Raw genomic sequence first — 12,631 nt, 5'->3', positions numbered from 1 at the left:
ATACCCCAGCAATACAAACAGCACTCAACGAACACACACACACACAAACCAACACCCTAGACACAACTCTCCAGAAACACACAATTCGAAACACCAGCAATACAGACAGCAACATTCTAGAAACACACCTGGTCGAAGAAGGGTCTCCCTCACTCGCCCACATCCATACTCTGACTATCGTGTGTGAGGTGGGCCGATGTTACCACGACCGAGCTCCCACAGACCCTGGCTGTTTCATATACTCTGGTTTACTTAGTTCAGTTCAGTATGTCGCCCCTTGTAAACCACATCGCTCCAATTCACTCAATCCTGTGCATGCCTTTCACCCTTCTGCATGTTCAGGCTCTAACACACATCATACATTTTCACTCCATCCTTCCATCTCTACTTTGGAAACCCTCTTCTTGTTCCCTTCACTTCTGACACATATATCCTCTTTGTCAACCTCTCCCCAATCCCATGGCCATTTTAGCACATCTTCAGCTCTTGAACAACCCTTTGCACTGAGTTTGTAAAGTACGTTACTGGTAACTAAGTGGGAACGGTGCGATCCATCGAAGATCCCAACCATCGTACCCCCTTGGAGATTGGGTCATACCCCACAGGAGATTGACCCCCCTTTGCTCCCGTTCCGTCCACTACCCCCCCTAGCAACATCCCAGGATGCTGGGCTATGACCCCAGACACTAACCTCTGCTTCCTGTTCGTTTAGGATCCTAAGCAACAGGAGAATGAGCCCATCCCCCGAAAGACATGACCCCCATAACTCGTTCCAACTACTTCCTACCGGCAACACTCCTAGGAGGCTGGGACCCTAACACTACCCCCTCCTTCCCGTGCCCATCCTGAACCCACGAGCCACACCCCCAGAGGCAGGTCCATGCCCCCAAGAGATTGATCCCTGCTCCCGTCCTGCCCAGATCACCCCCACCATACCTACTAATCAAGTCCCTCGTCCGTCTGCTAGCCAGGGCTTCTACTTACCGATAACTCTGGTGGGTAGACGATGAAGTGGCGGAGGGTGAAGCCGAAGCCCTGGTCAGTCCTGGTGATGGTAATGAGTCGCGGCCCGCCTCTTGACGTCTGGAAAGAGAGGAAAAACTTTTACCAAAAAATGTACTGTGATGAAATGTATCAAGCATTTCTTCTATACTTTATGTACTGAGGCGGCCGGAGGAGGCCTTGGGGAATGCCAAGCGTGAAGTTGCTAATTGAGGAAGGTTGAGGGTAGGAGGCGGCACTCATCAGCTCCTGGATAATGACTCGTACAGCTGCCTCAAGATCCAGAGGTATCTAGTTCCCTCCCGGCTGCGACTGCAGCTGCTGCTGGAGCCTGGCACACGTACCCCAACACACGAGGCGAACTACGAGACACTCAGGCACAGACGTGCACTGAACACTCCTGTTCGTAAAGCCACAGAGATGCAATTAATACATTCCTTCTTTAAGCCAGGTCACGCGGCAACTCCTGACACGAAAATAAATGAAAATCTCACGTGACATCAAAGGAGTAAGATGGGTGAATGACGTCACCAACGTGACACTTAAACGGGGATTCCGACCTCAACTACGAGACAAAACATACTACGTTTCACCATGTATCTCTCTGTGAGGCGATCATCGCTCCTCATCCACGCAGAGCGCCATCAAAAAAACAGGTATAGAATCAGCTCTACTCCTTCAACGATTGGATAAACAGAGAATAAATGAAAACACAAACGTCAAACATGAGAGGATAAGTCAAGGCGTATCGTACTAGAGTTGACATCTACCAAGTTTCGTACCGATGAGTCCAAGAACCAAGCAGCGGTGCCAAATGTTGCCACTGGTGAGGCAGACGATGCACGGGAGACGATAAAACTCTACGGGGAGAGACGCCACGGTTTCGGAACATAAGAAGAAAAACAATTACTCACATCCAGTGGTGCAGCAGACAATCACAGGTGCCTCTCGTTAAATACCGACACGAAGCTATTCATCACTCAGTAGAATATGTTCATTAACTCCTGCGTCCCTTCATTAGGAGACCGCTCATGACCATCACTCACCAATTAGAATAATTAACACAAGAGCTGCCCCCGCTTCCTGCTACCTCGCTCTAACCGCTGCGTCCAGGACACCTCCTGGTCCTTTCGCTCACTCGATCTATTATGAAAGACTTTACACTCAAAGGCCCGGCACTGACGGTGAGGTAACTGACCACCCAACCAACTTCTCGTAACATGACAACAATGAGGAGCCTCTTCAAACGGTTTAAAACCCTGGTCAAAGGCCAAGCCTAAGGGTCATTCTGTCGTGCTGTGGGACACAGAATGTTTTATATGCAGCAAAAAAGGCCTCAATCTACTGTGTCCCTCAACCGAGACGTGAGGAAACCACGTCGGGTGAAAACAACAACCACATCAATCACATCTCCCAGCGGGCTACTGAAAACAACATGTGTTTAACAGAGACAAGTTTCAACCACTCCGTTATGACGGGAGCGAAGGAACACAAATTTAATTACCAGACACACACACTGCCATTACATCATGAAGGAGAAATGTTTGGGGCCAGAAGTAATTACGTCGGATGACCTTACCTTCCTCGACCACGACAGAAAAACCGTTGCCTCCTCAGAGATGGCAAAAGAGCAATTTGCGACCTTCAAGACGAGGGAGGCAAAACCCATGATGACACGCTTCACAACACTTCAACTCCCCCCTACAGTAGCTGGTCTGTTTTTATTCACTCTGTTGTGACAGTCGAGTCACTGCAGTGCTACTATGTAAGAACTCACTTCCTCCGCCCCCTGCTTCAGGAGGTACACGGTCATGTCTCTCCATGTTCGCGCGCCAATTGCTTAATTTATGCCTTCGTTTGCCCCCCGAGAGACTTCAGGTACATACCTGGCCTTGTTTCTGGTGCAGACGCTGTCGTACATCTCGTGGATATGTCACAATGTCCCAACCACCTGCCCTCGTATCTCTCGTGTGTCGCAGGAGACGACCAAGAGGGGCGAGAGAGGAGGAAGGGGGGTCTGGCTGAACATCCCTCCATTCTGTATCATTATTTCCCAAAAGAATGGAGATGAGATGCAGCCAAGCGAGGATATTTTTACTCAATGGCCCAGTCATTTGTTCCTATTGCTAGCTTCCTGAGGAGGGAAAAGACGAACACTGTGATAGAAACACTGACACACAACATATCAATAAACAAGCTAGCTTTGTCCCCACAGAGACGACCAAGTCCTTATCAACAGTGGCCAACTCAGGAAGGAAAGTCCTTCTTGCAATCTACGAAAACACGCACCAGGGATCATATGTATAATAAAATGCAGATCCTCGATAAAACTGCCACGATCTGGTGTGTGTGTGTGTGTGTGCTGAAGACTGACTCGCTCTTCTGCAATGAACAGATAAAGTCCACCATCCTGTACCTGTTAAGGTCAACAGACTTTCGGCAAGTACGGTCCTATAACCTTGAGCAAGAAAGAACCATCAAACTAGGGCGGGAAAGGTAAACAATTGAGATTCATATCAACAAATATGGAAATACCTGGGAAAGGAAAAGGAAGAAACTTCACAAATTTTATCGACCAACCCCTAGAGGTGGATGAAGAGCTGGGATGGCTGTGGATCGACTGCCGTAACCAGGATTCGAACCTATGCGCTCGACCATGGGCGGCCCGTGAATGCGTCACGGTCAGGAACGCTAACCGATACACGACGGGAGTCCATTTGTTTATAAAAACCCCAGTGACAGTATGTCCTCACACTCGACACTATGGCCAGAATCCTACAACACCCTCACGTCCACAAACACACACTGGCTAATCTTGTAATCCCGTATGGCCCTCTGGAGCAACGCCTTGGACAATACGTAGTACCTTCGTTAATAATCTGGACACTAATGACTTGCCTACACTCACCGCACGTTACACACTGCCTCGAACTTCTGTGTTTTCAGGAAGTTCAAAAATATTTCCATTTCGTAGCCGTTTCTAACCCGCACATTTTGTCTACTATGACTTCATGAGCACATCAAACAAAGATCTATCCAGAATGGTAAGGAGGGTCAGCATAAATCACCTTAGGATTCTGTCTATCTTCTGGATCAACAGAAGGAGGCAGTGTCTTTAGGTAGCTTGAACCAGAGCGTCACACACCAAAGTTGCGTAACCCAGCGTTTCATTCAGTTACTCGGAGCATTTGTGCTTATCAACTCGCTTTTACAGAATCTAAATATGTGATGTTATCTGACCTTACCTTACCGTTTGCCTTAGCTTATTTGACGTATGTTGGGTTTTTGTGGCTCACCTCCACCCCAACGGTTAAGTCCAGGACCCAGGTGTCACACAGGCCTTCCTCCCCACTGCAGGTTGGTTGAGCAATTGAGTTCATTTTCTTTTTGAGTTACTTTTTTTTACGTTAAGGAATGAAGACAAACGATAACAACCCCATTCAAAAACAAATTAATAATAATAATAATAATAATGATAATAATAATAATAATAATAATAATAATAATAATAATAATAATAATAATAATTATAGCTGCAATCAAAAGTTATCGCATGCAAAACTTACTCATTTTTTTTTTTCAAAATCTTTAGTAACAAAAAATTCTCGACTTCGGAACCACAAAAATTCTGGCTGTGGCACGTCGGATGACGTAAGCACAGACGCTTTCGCCTTTAAAACTCCGATGTTTTGCGAAACCCAACAGCACACGCCAAGTCGATGGCCTTCATATTGTTTCCCCCCGGAGCGACTTTTCATCATCGGGGTACCGTTGGAAAACGCCGATCCACCGCCCTAACGGTTCAACGCTGGCGAACAATAACACTATGGGTCAAAACCAGATCATCCAAGATGGCCGCCGGAACTCCATGTCTAGTTGCGTATCAGTTGAGCAACAGTGAGTCACCAGACACCATCCAGTCACGTAAACCAGGTCTCGACACCGAGATTAGGAATACGTCAACATGATCATACATTATCATCATCGTCTCAGGGTATGCAACCAGTGGCCCACAAGTCGTCTACAAGTTCTGTAACCGTCGGTCAAGCGGTCTGCCAGAACGCTGTACGAAGGATCAAGTGGAAGGGTAATCATTAAAAGCAATACTATGTGGATTCAGACACCCTGGTGTAACACTTATGCAATACGTCAACTGAACAACCATTCAAAGATATGAGGTTCTCAAGAGAATGGCCATTACGAATACACACACACACACACACACACATATATATATATATATATATATATATATATATATATATATATATATATATATATATATATATATATATATATATATATCGGGGCCTGAAATGCAGGAGGGTGAGAGGCGTGCACGGGATTAGTGAATTGGAACAATGTGGTATACAGCGGTCGACGTGCTGTCAACGGACTGAACCAGGGGGTGTGAAGCGACCGAGGTAAACCATGGAAAGGTCACATGACAGCTGTGGATGTAAGCGAATTCGGCCTTTCTATGTCTTTCGTGTATTACCACATCAGAGGACTAGTTACATACTACACGAGGGCGCTCAGGATTTTCATGTTTTCTTTCCTAGTGGTGTTCCTGCATATATATATATATATATATATATATATATATATATATATATATATATATATATATATATATATATATATATATATATATATTGCACTTATCTATTCCTCCCAAGACTCCTACTTTCCTTACAGACTACACCTAACTCTCCTACGCTTCCATAACTAGAAATCGATGCTAGAACCACCTCCAAGTTCTACCACTCCTCACTACCCCTCCTCCTCCTCCTCCCCAACTAAGCCAACTCCCACGCCCAAGCACTAGCACACACACTCATGAAAATAAACAGCAGCTGGCAAGGTGAAGGGTTACAGCTTCTCAGGCAAGGCGGGACCGATTTTTTCCAACCGTATCCTCGTTTGCTCGGGTGAAGCATGAGCGCACGTGAGCCTCTCCTCCCTGCCCTAGAAAACAGTCACACACATATGCAGGGTGTTTCCCTGGCTCTCACCGTGGTCTCAGGCCACTTTACACGGTTTGCTGGCTTTCATATCGTTGCAGGTCTTTACGGTAGTTCTGGGGTCTTCATGGAAGATCCAGGTCTTCACATTTTTTCTCAAAACTCCAAAGGTGTTTCATACTGGGGTCCCAGATCTTCGAGGGTTCCAGGACTTTACAGTGGTCCCACATGTTCAAGGTGGTGTTCTAGGCCTCTTCAAGGGCCTCTCGATTGACACAGTGGTCTCCGATCTTCAGAGAGTTCCAGCTTTCACGTGGGTTCAAGGCTTTCAAAGGAATCGTAAGCTTCTTAAGTGTCCCAATAGTTCCAGGACTTCGATATGGTACAGTCTTCTCACGAATGTCCCAGCCCTCCACTTGGATACTAGGCTCTAGTAGTCATTCTAAGGATTCACAGGGGCTTCTCAAGACCTCATTTTGGTCCGAGAACTTAATGATGATAACAGACTTTCAAAACGATACAAAAACCTTCCGGAGGTCCCATGTCTTCATGAGGTCTCTTCGCCTTGAAGAGGATCCCAGGCCTTCACAAGGTCTTCAGTCCTAGGCTTTTGCAGTCATCTGATGCCTCTATGGTATTCCAAAGCTTTCATGTTATTCTCAAGTCTTTATGGTGTCAAGCCTTTACGGTAACCTCCACCAATAATGACTGTGGTCCCAAGGCTTCATTCATGGTCAGCCTTGTGTCTTGGAATCGCTTCGCAGCCATCATAAGAGTCCTATGCCTTCACAGAAACCATAACTTTTCAAGAGAGTTCCAGAGCTTGCTGGAGGTCCTGGAACGTCACGAGGGTTCCAAGCCTTCATGAGGATGGGGTGGCAGGTCCAGGAACTATATGAGTTGCAATCAAGAAATTCCAAGGATTCCAGCCATACAGTGGAATCCTCATATTTCTCCAGGGTCCATAAGTCTACATGAAGACCCCACGTTTCAAAATGAACCCAATTCGTACATTTATGGAACAAAGATATAAATAAGCTGATTGCCACAGGGTCACTCGTGAGAATGAGTGCAACGGGGACCTACAAAGACTTGGCTACATTAAACCCCCAGCCATCCACATACAACTGACCACGAAGGGAGAGAACAAGCATAGGTTGTTCATGATTCATGATGACTGCTGTTCCTCACCCCCCCCTCCCCTACTACCAACCTTCCCAACAACCACTCATAAGTGACCATAACGTCCTATCAACGCCTCCCACGCCATGCGACCTCCCTCCGCCTCAACACGTCCAGCAACTCTAGCCACACCAGGAACAAAGGTGTATACAGATAGGGTATACCTCGTCCGTAGGTATATATTATGCCAAGTCCCCTCCCATAAACTACCTATACTTAACGTCCCACAGGGAAGGCATATTTTGAACCGAAAAAGGAGAATGAAAGAGTAAACTCCAGTCCTGTTGACAACACAAATACTTTATCGTCGGTAAGTGGGACCCATGACATTCACCCTGGCCTGAAGGATCACAGGTAAAACATTTAATACCCAGAAAACTCTGTTATCCCTAACTAAAACATATGCAACTGCTGCACGCCCAGCGTCAAAGGATGACAGGTTCGAATCATCGCCGAGAAATACAGCTGCTGCACGCCTTGGTAAGGCTGCTGTGTCTGCAAGTGCAACAGGTGCGTCTCACTCAATTCCATGTGAAAGAACTTCACGACCCCCGTAAACTTCTGAATACCTACCCACGCCAGCCATTGCTCTACCCCCTCACAGGGTGAACAGCTGGGAGCGCACCTCGGTGAAATGACTACATATAAACGCCAGGGACACTAACTCCGTGCCCACACAAATGACATGGGACAGACACCCACGCCAAGTACGCTAGCTCCATGCCCACAAACAAGCGATACAACCCAGAACCCACATCAACTAGTTCCATCTCCACGACAAGTACAACGATGCAGAACCCACGCCAAGTACAATGGTTCCAGGTCCAAGAATCCTAAAAACTCTGTAGCCTACGTCAACCGACACCTCCGCACGTCAAGTAAAACACCTAAAAGGACCAAGGGACAGGAACCACAACGTTATTACCACGTCAAGTGAAAGGTGCCCCGCCCATGTTCAGGAGGAGGGAGGTACACCCCTCCAGGAGACGATAACCACACATTGGCAGAATAAAATTCTGCTAAATAACACAAGTAACAAGTATGGACGTCTTGGGTACTGGCGCTCCCCCACCTGGTACAGACCCACGCCCACACCTGGCGCAGGGTGACCCACACTACAGACAGAGGGCCACGCACACACCTGGCGCAAAGCCACTCCCAAACCTACCATTATCCCACTCTTACACCTGGCAAAGAGCCACACCCATACCTGGCACAAAGCCACTCCCACACCTGGCACAAAGCCACTTCCACACCTGGCACAAAGCCACTCCCACACCTGGCACAAAACCACTCCCACACCTGGCACTAGGCTACTCCCACACCTGGCACCAGGCCACTCCTACACCTGGCGCAGGGCCACGTCCACACCTGGCACAGGGCATGCGAATGCAGAACCCATGACCAGCGAGCCAGCAGGCTACGTGGTATCTACAAGCACGTCACCGTGACCTCACAAGCCGTACACTGTGAGTTGACGTCTAAGACGCTCGCTCAGCACAGTAAGGGACGATACACGCAATCGCCTTGTGCCAGCCCTCCTGAACTACTTTGCAGTACTGACGTCAGCAGACGACTGCATCCTTCCTTCTCTTTTCCTTCTGCTACCAAACGTGGTTACCAAGCCATAGCCAATGGACCTATCCAGGACTAAATCCAAGAGCCATCACATGGTCCACACCCTGTTGTGTAGCTCAGCCGAGGTGGAAGGTGTACGAGAGACGTTCATTGTCCTCTGGGCTGAGAGGACCCGCTCGAACAACGAGGGCACATCTCTGTTCGTAGTTCTTTGTGGTATCTACCCTCCCATGCCTGAAGGATATGTTCATAGGAAAGTCATAAGGTAGAACGAACGTGAACATTTCGTGCATCTCATCACCAAAGACATGTATCCCTTTACTTTTTCGTTATGAAGACAATGGCGAGGATAAACTGGAGCTCCAGCCTCGCGACTCACCATGTCTCTCTCTCTACTCATCCCGATGTGGAGAGATGATCCAATAATTCTTTCTTGCTCCGTTAAAGGCAGGCGACACGGATTAATGAGTATTATTATGTTCCCGCAGTATGTCCAGAGAGAGAGAGAGAGAGAGAGAGAGAGAGAGAGAGAGAGAGAGAGAGAGAGAGAGAGATCGGTGGCTGGGAAGCTAGCATATAAATACTATCACCTTATGATGACGGATGAAATGAATTATACAATACCAGAGAGTGACAGGTGGTGATCAAGTTTAATTCTGAAGACGTTAAGTGTCGCTCTGAACAACACGTTCTGGCAGCTTATTCGACACATCAGTTATGTCTGTCGGTGGTTTAGATATATTTCTTATGATCCAGATCATCATGAATTTTAAGACATTCTATTAATTTGCCTCGATGTCTTTTTTGCTAAGGGGAGACAAGCCTAATTCTCGCAGTCTTTCCTAACATGGTTTGTTAAGCAAGAAAGGAATCAATTCAATCGCTCTTCGCTGTACACTGCTTCCAGTTCAAGAACATCCTTGCATCAGTGAGGGGCCTTGAACTGCATTCCATATCCCAGGTGGGGGTCTAAACTAGACGAGCATATTGTGGCAATATCACATCCTTTACTTTTGTATGTAAGGCTTCTCTCAATAAATCCTAACATCCCAGCTGCTTTAACTGCTTTCTTGGCAGCTTCTTCATAATGCTGGGAGAAGGTGAAGCTGTTGGAAACAGTGACCCCCCTAGATCCCTCACACAAAGGCTGTCCTTTATCTTGTGGCCCATCAGTTCATAATCGATTCTTTTTTTTTGGGGGGTCGAGGTTTCCTAACTGCATTAGCTTACATTTTTTGACGTTAAACATCATTTGCAATTTTCTAGACCATTCTTGTAATCTCAGGCTATCTTGTTCAGTTAATACGGCACTGCCGATCTTTCTGTCATCTGCAAATATAGCCACTTGGTCATTCAAGCCTACATTAATATCGTTAATATAAATGATGAAAAGTATAGGTCCAAGTACGATAACCTGGGGGACCCCACTAGTAACGGGTGATCATAGTGATGATTCACCATTCATTACTTCTGTTTTTTCCCTCCTATCACGTAACCAGGCTTCTGTCCAGTTTCCTGCACAGCCAAGGAACCGACTTTACGCATCAATTTAAAGTGGAGGACTTTGTCGAATGCTTTTTGGAAGTCTAGGAATATAATATCCATTGCTTTTGTCTTGTCGTGGGTATTAAATAGTCTAAGATAAAATTCAGGGAGGTTTGCAAGGCATGATGGTATGTGCCTTCTAAAACCATACTGTGTATCACTGATCAGACTGTGTTCTTAAAGAAAGGCTATCTCATGCAATACTCATTCATACTCTCTTTTGGCTTGCTTAATAAGTCTTTTCACCTTTCTCCTAACAGCGTTATATTGTGTTGGAGTATCTGGGTCAATGTCTGATTTCTCAAGTTTGTAGTGTTGACTTCTGCGACCTATAGCTCTTGGGATATCTCGGGAGTACCATTCGCGCCTGTTGTTGGTTTTACTGTTACTGTTGTACATAGGAACGAATGTAACTTGTTGGTACATAAACAGACGCTTAAAAAATCTTGCCCGTAATCCCTCTGGGTATGAACCAGCGAGGGCGAGGCTCATGCGCAACCCATCAAAATCTGCTCTTTTAAAGTCAGGGGGTAATAATACTTGTTTTAGGTGAAGAGGTCTTGATTTATACATGGAACCTAACCGTACTATGGTCACAAGTGCCTAGATGTTCACCACCATGAGTCTTAATTTAATACTAAGGCCATTTTCTTTTTCCCTTGATTCTTTACTCACCAAAATATCAGCTGGGTCAACATACTCACTTTTTATTATTCACTCATATTTAACTTAAAAAAAAGTTCAAACTGTTGTATGAATCATCCATACAAATATCTAGTATCATAATGATCATTCGGGTGTTACCGGACTTCGCCTCCTTGGAGTTACACCGCAGGTAAAATGTCACCTTTAGCGAGACTGTAGCACTGGGAGTACAGTCTCGTCAAAACGTTTCTCACCGGAAAGAAGACTACTACATTTCCCTGCTACATAAAGTAGCGCAAACAGGCTGAAGGAACTATTATAAATTGTCTAGGGAACACCATAACTGTTACACAGAAACTGGTCCAAGGGGTATTCATAAACTAAAAAAATAATGGTCATTCATGCGATCTAAACACTGTGTTTACCTCACGCCATTCCAATGAAAGGTTGACCAATCTCCAAATCAAGTTTCCACCCGCCTTCGTACGCTTCAAGGTTTCCACATGGGACGGAACCTCCAGAAGAAGCTGGGGTGAAACTGGCCTTCACTTTCTTCATACCTGAGCCAAAGGTTACATTGGCCGGTCTTTTCACAGGCGACAAGCGCGTCGCTCTCGTCAACTGACGACTGCTGACAGGTTGGAATGCAGGGTTCCCCGCGGCCTAGACAAGTCATCGTCAAACACTGGTGTACTTTCGTGGATATCCGCGCCCGGAGGCGACTGTCTACACGGACGTTGAGGCCAGTGCCAGAATCGTGTTTACCCGCAACCCCCAATGCCGTCCAGAGGTGTGTGTGTGTGTGGTGTGTGAGTGTGTGTGTGTGTGTGTGTGTGTGTGTGTGTGTGTGTGTGTGTGTGTGTGTGTGTGTGTGTGGCTCAGACAGCCAAGCAGTGGGACGAGGAGTTATTTCCTTGGCCCTGACCCCCCCTGAGCGACCTAGAATGGATTCCCTACGTCTCCTTCTCTTTTCTATTCCTTTCCTACATCTCCACCCTGAGACGCTTGCTCCCGTCAGCCCAGAGCGTAAGGGCGGTCAAACCCAAGTTGAATTCCGCAAGGTCCGTCCAGATCCCGAGGCATTCCTTAAATTGTCACAAGAAACTACGAGTCCAACACGTCCCCGGGGACTTGTACACACGACCAGCTGCCCAGGTAAGAGACACTGTTATCCACAGGGTCATCAAATTCACTGGACTCATTGTTCCCTCGATCGAAACGTCGAGCGACGAAAAATGTTTACCTTTTAAGGAGTTCACCAGAGTGCAGTTTTTCCTACACATTTGCTGGTGAGGCGTCGCAGGTATGTTGGCCTTTGTAGAGAGGGGGGCGAGGTCTGTTTCCAGTCCCTGAGTCTCCCACAAGGTCTCTCTCTACTGCTCTTTACAAACACAACTTTGTGTACAACTCTCTTATATATATATATATATATATATATATATATATATATATATATATATATATATATATATATATAAAAGACAGGTTCACTCGACGAGAGAAAGGTACGATCTATACATTTATGTGTTACATGACCATACGGCAAGACAGTGTGTTCATATTGCTTATTTGCCTCCTCTTCCTCGTCTACTGCTTGGACTACTTCCTCTACTGCTTGGACTACTTGCCGCCTCTTCCTTTTTCACTGCTTGCCCACTGCTTTCCTTCCTTTCCCCCCCTTTTTTTTTTATTCTGAAGTTGAACGATAAAGCCAT

At 46.4% G+C, this 12,631-nt stretch overlaps 1 protein-coding gene across 5 annotated transcripts in view; it reads right to left on the bottom strand.

The window, feature by feature from the left end:
• LOC139766419 (rho GTPase-activating protein 21-A-like) overlaps nt 1-12,631 on the bottom strand; it is an 842,055-nt gene that overhangs the window by 359,670 nt on the left and 469,754 nt on the right. For all 5 annotated transcript variants that reach the window (XM_071695368.1, XM_071695121.1, XM_071695281.1 and 2 more), the window contains one exon: nt 985-1,083. Coding sequence is in view for 4 of the 5 variants with exons in the window: in XM_071695121.1 (XP_071551222.1) it covers nt 985-1,083 (99 nt within the window). In the remaining variant the exon portion in view is untranslated. The remainder of the gene's footprint in view (nt 1-984; nt 1,084-12,631) is intronic.

The sequence above is a fragment of the Panulirus ornatus genome, chromosome 1 (assembly GCF_036320965.1).
Source record: "Panulirus ornatus isolate Po-2019 chromosome 1, ASM3632096v1, whole genome shotgun sequence".
Lineage (NCBI taxonomy): Eukaryota > Metazoa > Arthropoda > Malacostraca > Decapoda > Palinuridae > Panulirus > Panulirus ornatus.
The sequence above is the reverse complement of the archived record's forward strand: the minus strand, read 5'-3'. Positions and strand labels throughout refer to the sequence as shown.